General features: G+C 33.9%; 1 protein-coding gene across 1 annotated transcript in view; it reads left to right on the forward strand.

Moving 5' to 3' along the window:
* LOC149528532 (phosphoribosylformylglycinamidine cyclo-ligase, chloroplastic-like) overlaps positions 1–14,019 on the forward strand; it is a 29,405-nt gene extending 15,386 nt beyond the window's left edge. Inside the window, exons 2-8 of the mRNA XM_089808043.1 lie at positions 5,649–5,768; positions 5,873–5,974; positions 6,192–6,251; positions 6,445–6,617; positions 13,164–13,275; positions 13,376–13,534; positions 13,643–14,019. Of these exons, the coding sequence (XP_089664169.1) occupies positions 5,649–5,768; positions 5,873–5,974; positions 6,192–6,251; positions 6,445–6,617; positions 13,164–13,275; positions 13,376–13,534; positions 13,643–13,807 (891 nt within the window). The 3' untranslated portion in view covers positions 13,808–14,019. The remainder of the gene's footprint in view (positions 1–5,648; positions 5,769–5,872; positions 5,975–6,191; positions 6,252–6,444; positions 6,618–13,163; positions 13,276–13,375; positions 13,535–13,642) is intronic.
* The last annotated feature ends 588 nt before the right edge of the window (positions 14,020–14,607 follow it).

Here is a 14,607-nt window from a genome sequence, read left to right on the forward strand (position 1 = left end):
GTGAACAAGGATGTGAGTGTTAGCAAAAAAGAAAACAGCTATAATATTATATAATAATTTGACTATGAAGTTTCAGACTAAGTTTTCTGCATTATATGATACATTGACATAGATAACAGCATCTTGATATATGATATAATACTTTAAGTCTGTCTTTTTAATTTTGTTTAAACTTGTAGCTTATACACATTTTGATATATGATGAGTTTATGATACTTTTCATTGTTTCAATGAATTATATGAATGTGTTAATTTTGAAACTGAATTTTAAACTCATTTGATGTTATCCTATGTTCCCATTCTTTATCATTTGATGTTGCATTCTATGGTGATTCGATGAATAAGATTGATCGTTGATTATGCTATTATGTTGATATGATGAATCTTCCAATGTTATGAAATTATGAAGTTTGTGTGTGTGTGTGTGTGTGTGTGTGTGTGTGTGTGTGTGTGTGTAGCTGTCCCTTGCTCCCACTAGAAAAAACATCTTGGAAACCCATTTCCCTGTCCCCCATCCCAGACACTCAGGGTAACATAGAAAAGTACATTTATTTGCATGTTCAATCCCTACAAGATTACATTGTTTTCGTTATGGATGAAGAAAACCGAAAGCTTTTCCCTTGAAATTGTAAACAAATAAATTAAGATGTACTTTATTGGGCTGCATCAGTATATGATCCATATATTCAAGAGTAAAATGAAAGACCAGAGGCATATATGCCTACCTAAAAACCATCCAATGCAAGAAAGAGTTTTCATTTTCATTTCTCCATACCAAAACATCTTATATTTCACAATAGCAAATGCTAAAACATAAGAAAACCATATGTAAACATAAATATCTTTTATGGCAGTCATAGCAACAAAAAATCAAAGCCTAGGAGAATGCCAATTTCTAACTTACCCCCTTTAACATATTTAAAATAACTATAATCCTCTTAATTTTCTCCCCCCCACCATAACATAATTTCCTAAATTACCCCCTTTCCTAACTCTCTACCTACCCAATCCCCCTAAGGCCCCACCTAATAATTTCCCCCGCACCGCCCTCCTAACTGTCGCCCCCCCTTTTCTCTCTCTTCCCACGTTGGAAAGAGGAGAGGTGGGTGGCTTGCCAAACATGGCGTCCCCTTTTGCATTAAATGCCCTCCCATATCATTTAAGTTGCTAGGACAAGCGGGGTGGGTGGACTTCCCCCGTCCCCCCCCCCCCCCCAACTTGTAACATTAAATTATATATATTTATTTTAAGAAACTCCCTGACAACAATTTATAGCCAGGTCGCCTCCTAGGGTGGGGGTATTAATAAAGTATTTGTTTTATATTTTTTCTCTTGCTATGTTCAATAATGATTTGCTGACAGGGTATGTCAATATATATATATATATATATATATATATATATATATATATATATATATATATATATATATATATATATATATATATATATATATATATATATATGTATATGTATATATATATATGTATATGTATATATATATATGTATATGTATATATATATATATGTATATGTATATATATATATTTGTTTACCCTTTTGCTAGCCATCATAAATGTGACAATTGACTTATATATTTTTATATTGCTAATGGATAAATATGATTATTTTATTCTGATCTTATTATTTTATTAACTGTATTATTGGGGAGAGGCTTTTTTTGAAAAGCCATATATTTTCCAGCAAGATCGCATGCATCTACAGGCCTTATTTTTACAGTTAAACTTATATTGCCTAGTTATCTTCATATATTACTCTATGATTATATTTAGTTAAGTTGATGGTATACTAACATAGTATAATGCTTTCCATTACGTTGTCTAAATGGCAATTTAATATATTGCTTATAACCACTATCCAATTTGTTAACCAAATTTTAGCTCTCAGATACTTTTATTTGAAGCACAAATGAAATCTTTGCATGCAACTTATGAACATCAAGTATTCCCATTTCATGGATGATATCTATTTATGACTACATTCTAAATACAATTATAGAGACGATTGAATGCATACTCTACATCTATACAAAAGCCAAGATTGATCATAAAATGCATTTAGTTGTTCTATGAAGTTGAAGAATAATAGGTTAACAAAAGATAAGTTCCTTTCAATTTACTAGTGTCTACAATGATACTCAATGCATTCATATCCAAGCTAATAGAACAATAACATTAATACAATTAAATCCTCCTTCATGATTCCTTCAAGACTTGCATTCAACACAAACATCCAACAAGCAATTAGGGTGGTGAAAACATCATATCAAGATATACACAACGGAAGAAACTTTTTGCAAGCATGGACCATTCACAATCTCTCAATTAACATATGTATAAGATCGAACAATACTCCTACAATACAAATGAATTCAAATAATAAGATGGAGTTGTCCTCCATTTCAATACAAATACAATAGTATTCTCTCCTTATCTACAAAGATAAGACTTCACTACTTCCAAATGTCCAAGGCCTGAAGCAAAAACCTGCAAATAAGAGACAACATGTAGAACCATGGAGGCTCACCTCCCAACCTAGGCCTCAAGGAGGTCACCCACCGAGCTTGGGGAAACAAGGCACAAACGGTTGCACATCTTCACATTCACATACCATGCAACTACAACAACACAAATTTAACACAACACAATACAACCCATCCCAAGACTTGCACATAGATTCTACCAAGAATCAAGATATAGGGTGAAGGTGGGCTCTCTCCATGAGGAGAATTTCAAATCCATGAATCACATTCACATAATCTCATAAGTAACATGCCCTTTCAAAGCTTAACAATGTCTTCCTTCTTCATACACCTCCTTATATCTCCCAAGAATGCAGTAATCATGAAGTCCATGCAAAATCATCTCCACACATGGGAGAGTTTTTCAACTACATGAGTGAACCCAACTAACCCCTTCACCCAAGCATCTCTTCCCTCTTAAGGGCGAGTGATGCTTCACACCCATTTTACACAAACAATCAACATGAACAAAACAAGATTCAAGAAAGAAACTTCATAAAACCTCATAAAAATTCTCACATTCAACACACATACAACAAGATTCTTCACAAAACCACATCTACACATAACAAATCTACAATGCAAAGAAGAAACACCATATCAATTCTACAATGCAATGAAGAAACACCATATTAAATCTTTAGTGCAATAAAGAAACACTGTGGATCATGGATACCAACCTCACTCCAAGCAATGACAATGAATTTGTTGTAGAGCTCCTTATCCTCTTCCTCCAAACCCTAAAGGTCTCTAAAGTTAGAGTGTGGGCAAGTGGGTTTCTAGTTTGGCCATGCCTCTATATATGACTCTCATTTTCGGATTCAATATAAAATGCATTCTTTTTGGAGTCTCCTAGGTCTTCTAGGCACCCTAGGGGTCACTATTAGCCTCCTAACTTAAAGTATTATCATGGGTATGGTTTATTTTCATCACATATTCACCTTAGAGCTACTTTTTGGCCCTCACAATGCTAGGTAAAGTCCCTTTTCAAATTTCCTATGGTGGTAACCTTTGTTTCCCTTATTAAGTCAAGGCAATAATTTTAATTCTTAATTAAGGAATTAAACTTGAGATAAGGCGGCTACACGATCTATTTTCAGAAAACATGTCATTTTCACATAACGAGTACAAGTGTCAAGTGGCACACACAAAATTCACTATACATCACACATGATATGTTCTGAATCTACTTATGAAATACATACTACAAAAATTCATCTCACGTTTACAAAATAAACACATCACAACGAGGTTTATGAATCTTCTAAAGAATCACCTTGGTAGTGTCATATTAATATGTGTTTATACTTTGTTTTCCCGTTATGTTTCTATGGTTCCTTTCCTGCACACTAACCTCGAGCATTAGTAATCCAATGAAATGTCACATATAAAATACATATGAAAGTAAAGATACATGATAATTTCGTTATTCTACAATTCACATATAACACATTTCATAATTAACTTCTTATACTCCATCATTTGCTTACATACATTTAATCATTAAACCTCATAAAAAATTTGCAAATTACTAACTTCCTAGCAAGATAAATTTAAGCGTTTGAATCACAACAAAATTCCATTTTCTATCATAATAATGAAGCACTGATTAAACATCCATTAATTCATCGACTATGCCAATTAAGTCCTAATACATATCAAAATAGAAAATCACGATGTAAATATCATCAGATAAGTAGCAAAATTTACCGTCCATCAAGTATCAAAATATGTGTCGAGATATCTAGTCCTAAGTAACAAAATGGAAATACAATATCTACGCTATGATGGGTTGGGGTGAGGCCTCACAAAAATCACTAGATAATTATGTGATAGCCAAAATCCAAGCACATGCAACATGATTACAGCGTTATCTGTTCTAACCATAGTTACAATAAGATGGGAATAGATACCAGTTTGCCATTTTCAATAAGAGTTGGATACAGTTACTTGTAGATGGCAAAAGGAAAACAGTATTAATCTATAAATTTGAATTTGGGAAGCTTAGTTAAGCGAAGGACATGCAACTTTTAAAGAGTTTAAAATACTATAAACGTGAAAATTTAACATTTTAATGTATTGAAATGGATGTTAACCAAATTAAGAGGTTATTTCTGTTGATATTTGATAATGATCAGCTGGATATAAGTAAATAAATTTAAATCATAATAACTTAGAGATGACAAATAGGGCCTGTTACGGGAAAGCTATTATTTTAGAGAATGTAGAGCCCTTGGATATGACCATAATAAATTTAGAAAATTTTAATGCATTTACAATTTTACATATCTTTTGCGTTTCTCTTCATACTACTAGCTCTTTGGGATTTTGAGAAAACAATTATCTCCTACAGAAAACTTGTTATCTTGCTTGCATGAAAAATTACAAGTCTATTTGTGTATTCGTTTTCTTTAGATTATTAATGTATTAGGGGAAAGCTATTATTTTAGAAATCGTATGGCCCTTGGAGATGACCATACTCTCAATAAATTTAGATTTTTTAATGTATTTACATATTTTATGCTGTGTTATTGTTTCTCTTCATGCTAGTGTCTCTCTGGGATTTGAGAAAACAAGTATCTCCTACAGAAAACTTGTAATTTTGTTTGCATGAAAAAATACAAGTCTATTAGTGTGTTCTTCAAGTGCTTTACATATCAGCACTCAAAGAAAATCCATGTAATTGATATAATGTATCTGAGAAATCTTAATCTGATGCATCCCACTTTTCAAGGGATGCTTCTAGGAGATGTTCACACAAAGTCTCCTTATGTCTGGAGATGGTGTCATATGGTCCTCCAAGACGAGAATGCATTCTAACATGAGAGATAAGTAACATGGGCTAAGGTACAAGTCTTTGGGTAACTATGGTCAGAGGTCTTTTTTGACTGGGGGGAACTTGATTTATGTATGGGTGTGCTGAAAATGAGCTAATATGGTTTTGTTTGCATAAAGGACCAAGTTCACTTACATTTTGAGTTCTTGTTTTTCTACAAAGGGCTTTATTACAAAATAATATTTTATTTGTTGATGCTTTTTCTTTAAACACATATGTTGTTAAATTACAGACTGCTATATCTTAATCAGTAAATTTGTATGGGTTAAAGTTTGATCTCCTTCGGGCTGAAACAGGAGATTCATATCATGTAGCTGGCACAGATGGAGTTGGAACTAAGTTGAAGCTTGCATTTGAAACAGGCATACACGATACAATCGGGGTTGATCTGGTTCGATATTTCTTCATTTCTTTTTATAGGCTTGCTGGTGTAACTTTAATTTAAACAAAATATTGATTTCTTGATTTAGTGGGTTAACTTGTGTATCTCCCCAGGTAGCTATGAGTGTAAATGATATCATAACATCTGGAGCAAAGCCATTATTTTTCCTAGGTTATTTTGCTACCAGTAATCTCGATGTTGATCTGGCTGAAAAGGTAACACTCTTAATGGAAAATAAACACAATTTTAACAGGTTTTTATATTTGCTTTTGAGTTAAAATTTATTACACCTGTTTCCTATGTCACAGTTTCCAGGAAAATTGGATTTGCTTTTATTAATCGTCAATCTGCTTCTTTGGGACAATATGATTCTTTTTATATTTATTATTTTATGTAACCTTTCAGAATTAACGTATTGGTTTTGTTTTAAAGGTCATCAGAGGGATTGTCAATGGCTGTCAGCAATCGGATTGTGTTCTTTTAGGTGGTGAGGTACACATTTGCCTTCTGCGAATGTGTGATTATAACAAATTATGATAAAATCCATGTGGTGCTATCAATACATATAATCTAGTCAATCGAACTTATTTTTACTATTTGAATAAATGCAGTAATCCTAGTGGTAATCTACTGTAGCTTCTAACTTGCTTGTGAAACTGTGTTGCAATATTTGTTTATGTAACAGACAGCAGAGATGCCAGGATTTTACACTGAAGGAGAATACGATCTTAGTGGTTTTGCTGTTGGTGCTGTTAAGAAGGATGCCGTCATAGATGGCCAGAAAATTACAGTTGGTGATGTTATAATTGGGCTTCCGTCATGTGGGGTACATTCAAATGGATTTTCGCTTGTCCGAAGGTTTGTTGCTCCTTTTGTATAGAATGTTGTGTTTTGTAAAATCTTGTTTGCTTACTTGCATATAATTATTCGGAGAGGTTTACCTACAATGACAGCAAGAGGTTCGTAATGGAGTATGTGGATAACAAAAATCCCTTAACTTAAATTTCATGGTTATTTACATGTCAGTGTCTTATCATACCTAGTTGTGGGTGGTGATAGTGTGATCTTTATTTTTAAGATTATTTAGTGGGGGTTGGTTATAGGGCCCCTGTGTTATAATATATAGTCCACCAATATAACTGAGAGGGGGGTGGGTGGTGAATCAGTTATCCAACTATTATCTCAATTATCAACCTTATTAAATCTTAACCATATGGGCAATATAATCACAAACCATAACAAGATACTCATGCACAATAACACTAGATATGTTAACTAGGGAAACCCTTGATTAGAGAGAAAACCCCGGTGGGGATGCTACCCAAAAGATGATGTACTAATATAAATATTCCTTGTAAGAATCTATGAAATATATTCAGTACATATTAGTCTCTGTTAGGAGAATTTGAATCCCTGTTAAGAGATTTCAACCCTATTAGGAGTTGTAGAAGGTAGATGGACCCACTGTCCAAACAACTTTAGGGGCAAGAACAATGAACCCACTATTCAAATGATCTCTGTATCATTCCTTGTAGAATAATAGAATTGAATTACACTGCTCCTTCCTCTTTCTTTGTCCTGTCAACCGGACTTCAACTCCTTTTGATCTTGTTACTAGATCACAAACTTCGCATCCAATAATCTCTTGGATCGCTTACTCGCATTTGCCAAACACTTTGCTCTTGTTCGCAGTTCCTTGAACATTTCGCACTTGATACACTTTACAAACAAGGAAAACATCTTTTCTTTATACCATATCTTCAAAATAATTCCTTGAGTTGGCCTTGAGACTTTCCCAATTCATTATATAAAGATAATTAATCAATTTGCAATTACAATAGCACTTTCGGCTCACAGTCTATACAACTTGTCACACATGCGACTTTAGGGCTTGCGCACTCGCTGACGTCACCATTAGACTGTCTTCGGTGACTGTCTATCTACGCATCTCCAAATTATATCTTTGTTAGAAGACATAATGCAATCATCAGAAATTGCCTCTTAGGTACTCTATCTCTTTATTGCTCTCTGTAAATCAGGCATATCTGTATGTCTTCGACTTATTTTATGCGCATTGAACCTTAAGATCAGGACATAGTGTAGAACATGTCCTTAACCACACATCACCTGACAATCAAAACTCTGTCTGTATGACCTCTATCTCTGTCTGCTACTTTGCCAGTCTTTTACAGAATGACTGCTATGTTGACATCAATGACAAACATAGTCATGAATGCAACATGCCAATACTACCACATGATCTCCAATGCTTAGGATACTCCCCCAAAGGAATGCTATCAGCATTCATGCTAACACCCTACCCCTTAATCGGCAGGGATATCACTTTTAACTACGCCTAGAAAACTCCTTGCCTCAATTGCAATGGAAGTCTTGGATCACTTCAAAATGGTTTCCACTTTTAATAAATTTCTAGCAGTGGCTAGATTGCTGTCTGATAAATTTTGATCTCCTTTTTTTCATAAACTGGGGTAATATTTGATCTCAGACTTACACAACTATTTGGTGACTGCCCTCTTAAGAAGTCAGATAAGTTTTGATCTCAGTTACTTCATAGACTTGGCTAATGTCTAATCTCAGTTACAGTTGCTTGGTGACTGCCCTCTTAAAAGTTAACTGAATATTTATTATTTGCCTATGTGATCAGCAGTATTCATATAAATGACAAAATCATATTTTGTACAACTCATTTTGATCGCAGTTACTTCATACACTTGTCACTTGGATAATTTTCTTGTGGCTGCCCTCTTAAAAAGTTAACAGAATATTTGCCTTGCAATCAGCGATATATATATATATATATATATGACAAAATCTACTTTTAGAATTCATGAGTTAAACTCTAATTTATTTGCTCTCTATATCTCCATGCTATGGAAACACCCTTAAGTTTTAATGCAAATCAGTTTTTGTCTCGTTTTCAACAATATTTTACATTTGTTTGGAAATTTGATTTTTTCTCGATTTTGTAATTTTTTAATACTTTTCATTTTGTTTTGCTGATTAATTTCCCAAATGATTTTTGCGCCCATGGTTAAGAAATACAAATAAGTTCCCGTATAGATATTCCAATGGGTATAAAATTACTATCGGATCAAATTCTGTTCACATTCAGATTTATGTACTTGGTTTTAATGTTTGTCCAAGTTCTGTAAAGCACCCAACTGTAGCTTACTGTGCAGAGAGAGGTGGGAATTATTCACAGGCTTGTAGCTTCAGACTTGTAATTTAGATATCGCTTATGTCATTTTTTCCCGATTTTGTAATTTTTCAATACTTATTATTTTGTTTTGCCGATTAATTTCCCAAATGATTTTTGTGCTCATGGGTAAGAAATACAAATAAGTTCTCATATAGATATTCCAATGGGTATAAAATTACAATCAGATCAAATTCTGTTCACATTCAGATTTATGTACTAGGTTTTAATGTTTGTCCAAGTTCTTTAAAGCACCCAGCTGTAGCTTACTGTGCAGAGAGAGGTGGAAATTATTCACAGACTTGTAGCTTCAGACTTGTAATTTAGATTTCGCTTATGTCAACACAGACCACTTGGTTTGGGTTTCTAAACTTTTTGAGCAGATTGATTTCCATCCTGCTGCAAGTTCTTCAAATCAGACCAGATCCTTTTGGAGGGGATTGAGTTTTCACTGGAAAAATTGGAGACTCATCCTTCATTTTAACAGCCTCCAAAGTCCAAACTCTTTTGAAACAATTGTCCAATTCAAGGTAGGGATCAGAAACTAATCACATTGCTCTTCCAACCTTGTTTCAATCACCCACATACAATTCTTCTGCTTTGTTGAAATCTGTCTAAGTTTTTCACAAAAGTTGTAAGTTTGTCAATTTCGAAATCAAAACAACGCTAGGCTTCTCTTGAAAGAATCCTCATTAAACTGCAAACCTGAGTTTTGACAAGGCTTGGGATTCTGCATGTCCAAGTGAATTGCATATAAGGGTATATTAGAATCTTGACCAAGTGCTAGATCAGGACTTGCCAACTTTTAACTCATCTCATGATCCAACTTGCAACTAGGCAACTACATAAATCTCGGACATTGCCCTAAGTAGACTCTACTAACCATGAGAGTTCAAAAAATCATCGCTAACCCTAGACTAAGTCAACCAACTACTCTACTGCCAGCAAAATAGGGGGTCGCCATTTGCAATAGGGTGATGGTGTGAAAATGTCACAACACTATGGAACATGCCTAGTGAAGGAAGTTGATGCTTGTAGCTGTGAACCTAAATGCTATCTTTTTTAGTGCCCAGATATTCCCATCACAAACTCTGTATGTGTATCTGTACACTTTATAGTCCAAGGTCACTTCTAAATGTTTTGAAGAGGTTGCCTTCAGAATCAGTAGAACTGTAACGTCCAGATCTAGAATTTCTGGAAATATATGTTGTTTTGGTATTTTTTTATAACAATATTATAGAACAGCACTGGAAAATAGGAAGAAGTAATTAGGAATGCTCAACAACTTCTGCATCAACATTTGTGATTGGAGCTGAATTCCATTATATCAACACAAGAATTGATTTACAAACCCTTGATATTGTAAAAATTGTATGCAATTCTGCACTTACGATGAAATAATAAACATGATAGTCCCAAGGAGAGGCTGGATGCTGCTATGGCAGCCTTCATCAGCGCTGTGACAATGGGCAGCAAATAACAGGTCTGTGATCTGCATCTAATGTCTAGGAAATTTTTGAAGTGTATAAACTCTGTGATCAGATCTGGAAAGTGAAACAAAACTCCAAACTGCATGACATTGGCCTGTGATCAAAACTGGTAGATGGAGGCTGCCGGGGCAACAAACAGATGTCTGGAAAGTTCCAATATAGCAGTTCACAATGTATCAAAGTATCCTTATGCTGGCGCCACAGTATAAACTTTGAAAAATGATGTTCTTTCCCAAAAGGGCAAGCAATATTGTATGCCCCTCTGTAAATTTACTTATAAGTTATAGGTGACATGCACTATATTTGAATGCAAGTGCTTCACAAATAAGGAGAAATTCAGCAACTAGATATGCATCAGTGTCAAAGCAGCAAAACATAATATATGATGATTCAACTCTAAAATCTGTTGTGGTCTAAGTTGCCGGTTTGGATTCTGGTTCAGATGCAGGTTCAAAATTCGATAAAAAATAAATTTGGGCTGAGTTTGGGTTCGTCCGTACAAGATTTCACAAAAATAAATTTAAAAAAAAAATAATAATAATTAAAAAAAAAAAATTAATAAATATATATATATATACATATATACAGCAAACCAGTTCATACACCACTATGCTAATCTAAACTTCTAAAGCAATTTAGCAAATTCAACCACCATATATATTAATGATTTTGTTCGAATGCCATGACAAAATGTCAAAATATATCACCATATTAATGTTTTGGTTCAAAAACTTTAAAACAACAATGTCAAGATTACTAATCAGTAATTAGTACTCAGTCATAGACTCATATGTGATCAAATATCAATGTATCGTCAAAAATCATCAAACAATTCATCATCATTAGGCAATTGCTGATTAGAAGCACAATTAGTTGTTGATGGGGACAGCCTGCGAACAAACCTCTTCGAACACCCAAAACAATGGTTGTAATGACGTGAAAGCCCAAAATCAATTGAGATATCTGTTTTTTAATGCTGCATACACTTTATTAAAGACTTTTAGGTTGAAGGAAGCCCAAAAATACTTTTTTAAAGTGTTGAAAAGTCAACACATTTTTGGCATTTTCCCAAAATTCACTTGGAAGTCGCACCAAATTCTGCCAGGGCTCGTTTTCCTCTGCCAAATTTGCACCAAATTCTTGCAAATTCGACCAGGGTTTGAAATGTAGAACCCACAGGGAATTTGCTAGTTAAAAAGGGAATGTGAAACGAATTCAAACCGGCTATGAATTCGGAGGAATTGAATTTCGAATTTTTCCTTTCAGTAGCGAATGTCATAACTTAGGTTGTGGTGTATCCTGGTATCTTCATTCCAATCAAATTTGCTCAATTAGGAAATTCCAAGAAAATGATCAGATCTGCAACTTGAATGAAATTACTTGATTCAACTCAAATGCAATCTCTGTATGGAGATGCCCTAAATGGAATCTAATTTTTTTGCCCCCAACATAAAAATGAAGTCCGAGAGGGTTTTCATCCTCCAAGACCTCTGAATAGCCAAGGTTTTTTATTCTTGTTTCTGGAGTTGAAAACAAACACCCCAAAGTTTAAAATGTCAAATGAAATCAAGATGATGTGTAATCAATCCAAACTCCCCTTCTTAAATGTCTCCAATTTGGGCAATGATTTAAAATCACCCTCCTAAAGTTCTTTTAAAAACAGTTAATTATAATAATATTATTAAGTTGCCTCTTAACAGTTAAAATATAATAATATTTTAAAGTTGCCTCTTAAAATTAAGATTATGGGCTCAACTTAAAATAATATTACTAATCATTTCCCTTGCGTTATCCTTTAGCCTATGTAAATGAGGATAGATTAGAGGTCTTCTCCATGTATCTAATTCTGAAAAGGGGACATGACAAAAAGAAAATACATTGGTTGGGATATTAGTGCAACATTGCAAACTTTAAATATTTTTTTTGGTGAGTCTCACCAAAATTGCCATTGGCTGAGAATCAGTAGTTTGCTGATTAATTTATATTCCTGGTGTCAGCTGACTTCTCTGGAAATCAACAGCCAAGATAATACAAGTATTTCTTCTAGTACGTGGAGGATGTCTTGATCTATTATTATTGGGAATTTAGGATAATTTATTATTATTGGACTGAAAGACCTAGGATGAGCAGTTTGTATGATACAACGTGTTTCTAATGAATTTCATTTCAGATAGTCTCATTAATGCATTTCCTCTTGTGATTTCTTTGTATAGATTATGTAGCAAGTAGATAGTAGTATTCTAGTATCATTTAGAGGACTTGTAATGCAAATATTGTAAATGAGCAAATCAATTGAAGCTGGTAGTATTTTTTGAGGGGCGCATATCTGTTAAACAAATAGATGTGTATATTCCACATGCGCATTAGTTGTTTTAAAAGCCAAGGGAATAGCTATATTTCTAATGCATCACCATTTATTGCATATGGTTGGTATTTGAGAATTGTGTGTAAAAGTCAAACTCTTATGCCATCATTTTATTTGAGAAATTATTGCTTTTCAAGTACATGTATATCACTTTTAAATAAATAAAACTTGTACATAGTAGAAGTAACAAGTTATATCCTTAGGATATCAAATATTTTCTAAAATGTCGAATTTGCAATTCAATATTCATAAAATTTTGCTATGTTAGTTGGAAAATGATGGAACACCCTTAAGCTTTTTGTTTGTGAAATACTCTGATAAGTTGTTTTCAGGGTTCTAGAACATAGTGGCCTGTCTCTTAATGATCCACTTCCTGGAGGTGAGAACGAGCAAGTTACACTGAGAGAAGCATTGATGGCTCCAACTACAATATATGTTAAGGAGGTACAATAAGATTCTTGAGTTTATTATTTTCTGATAATTGATTATCTTTGCTTCATGCAGTACATAATAAGTATTTGCTAATAGCTCTAATCTTTTGTAGGTTCTGGATGTGGTGGCTAGAGGAGGAGTGAATGGTATTGCTCATATAACTGGAGGGGGCTTCACGGACAACATTCCTCGTATATTTCCCAAAGGGCTTGGAGCCATTGTGACAACAAACACGTGGGAAGGGCCTAAAATTTTTAAATGGCTACAAAAGGTATTTACACAGTGCTGATAATATTAGGTTTTAATTGAGAGCTGGTTATAAGAATTCTTTACATATTACTGCTACTTAGCACATTGCGGGACCATGGAAATTGTGCAGACTGGAGGTATTGAGGATTCTGAGATGCGCAGGACGTTTAATATGGGTATTGGCATGGTCCTTGTGGTCAGCCAGGAAGCAGGAATGGCTATTCTTTCAGAGGGACACACAAAAGCATATATGATTGGTCAAGTTGTGGAAGGTGAAGGTGTAATGTATAATTGATTTTAGTGATCATACTTTGTTTTCTACCAACTTTTTGCAATTATTCGTTGTAAAATACATAAATTTTCCCAGTTACTAACATTTTAATGAGTACAATTTATACTTGAGTGTCTATTGTTGTATAGGCGGCATATTGCTTAAATGTTTTTTGGAGATGAGAGAACTTTCAGATGTCTTTGAGTAATATATAGTTTTAAGGTTACATGGTACCATTTCATTAGCTTTCACTGGTTTAATTACTAATTTTGGTATCATTACGTGTAATTTATTATTTGTTTTAATGTTGTGGCATAATGGCATTCTCCTAGGCTTTGATTTTTTGTTGCTGCGACTGCCATAAAAGATATTTATGTTTACATATGGTTTTCTTATGTTTTAGCATTTGCTATTGTGAAATATAAGATGTTTTGGTATGGAGAAATGAAAATGAAAACTCTTTCTTGCATTGGATGGTTTTTAGGTAGGCATATATGCCTCTGGTCTTTCATTTTACTCTTGAATATATGGATCATATACTGATGCAGCCCAATAAAGTACATCTTAATTTATTTGTTTACAATTTCAAGTGAAAAGCTTTCGGTTTTCTTCATCCATAACAAAAACAATGTAATCTTGTAGGGATTGAACATGCAAATAAATGTACTTTGCTATGTTACCCTGAGTGTCTGGGATGGGGGACAGGGAAATGGGTTTCCAAGATGTTTTTTCTAGTGGGAGCAAGGGACAGCTACACACACACACACGAACTTCAGAATTTCATAACATTGGAAGATTCATCATAGCAACATAATAGCATAATC

Source organism: Cupressus sempervirens, chromosome 11 (genome assembly GCF_028749045.1).
Source record: "Cupressus sempervirens isolate cs-2001-9-10 chromosome 11, ASM2874904v1, whole genome shotgun sequence".
Lineage (NCBI taxonomy): Eukaryota > Viridiplantae > Streptophyta > Pinopsida > Cupressales > Cupressaceae > Cupressus > Cupressus sempervirens.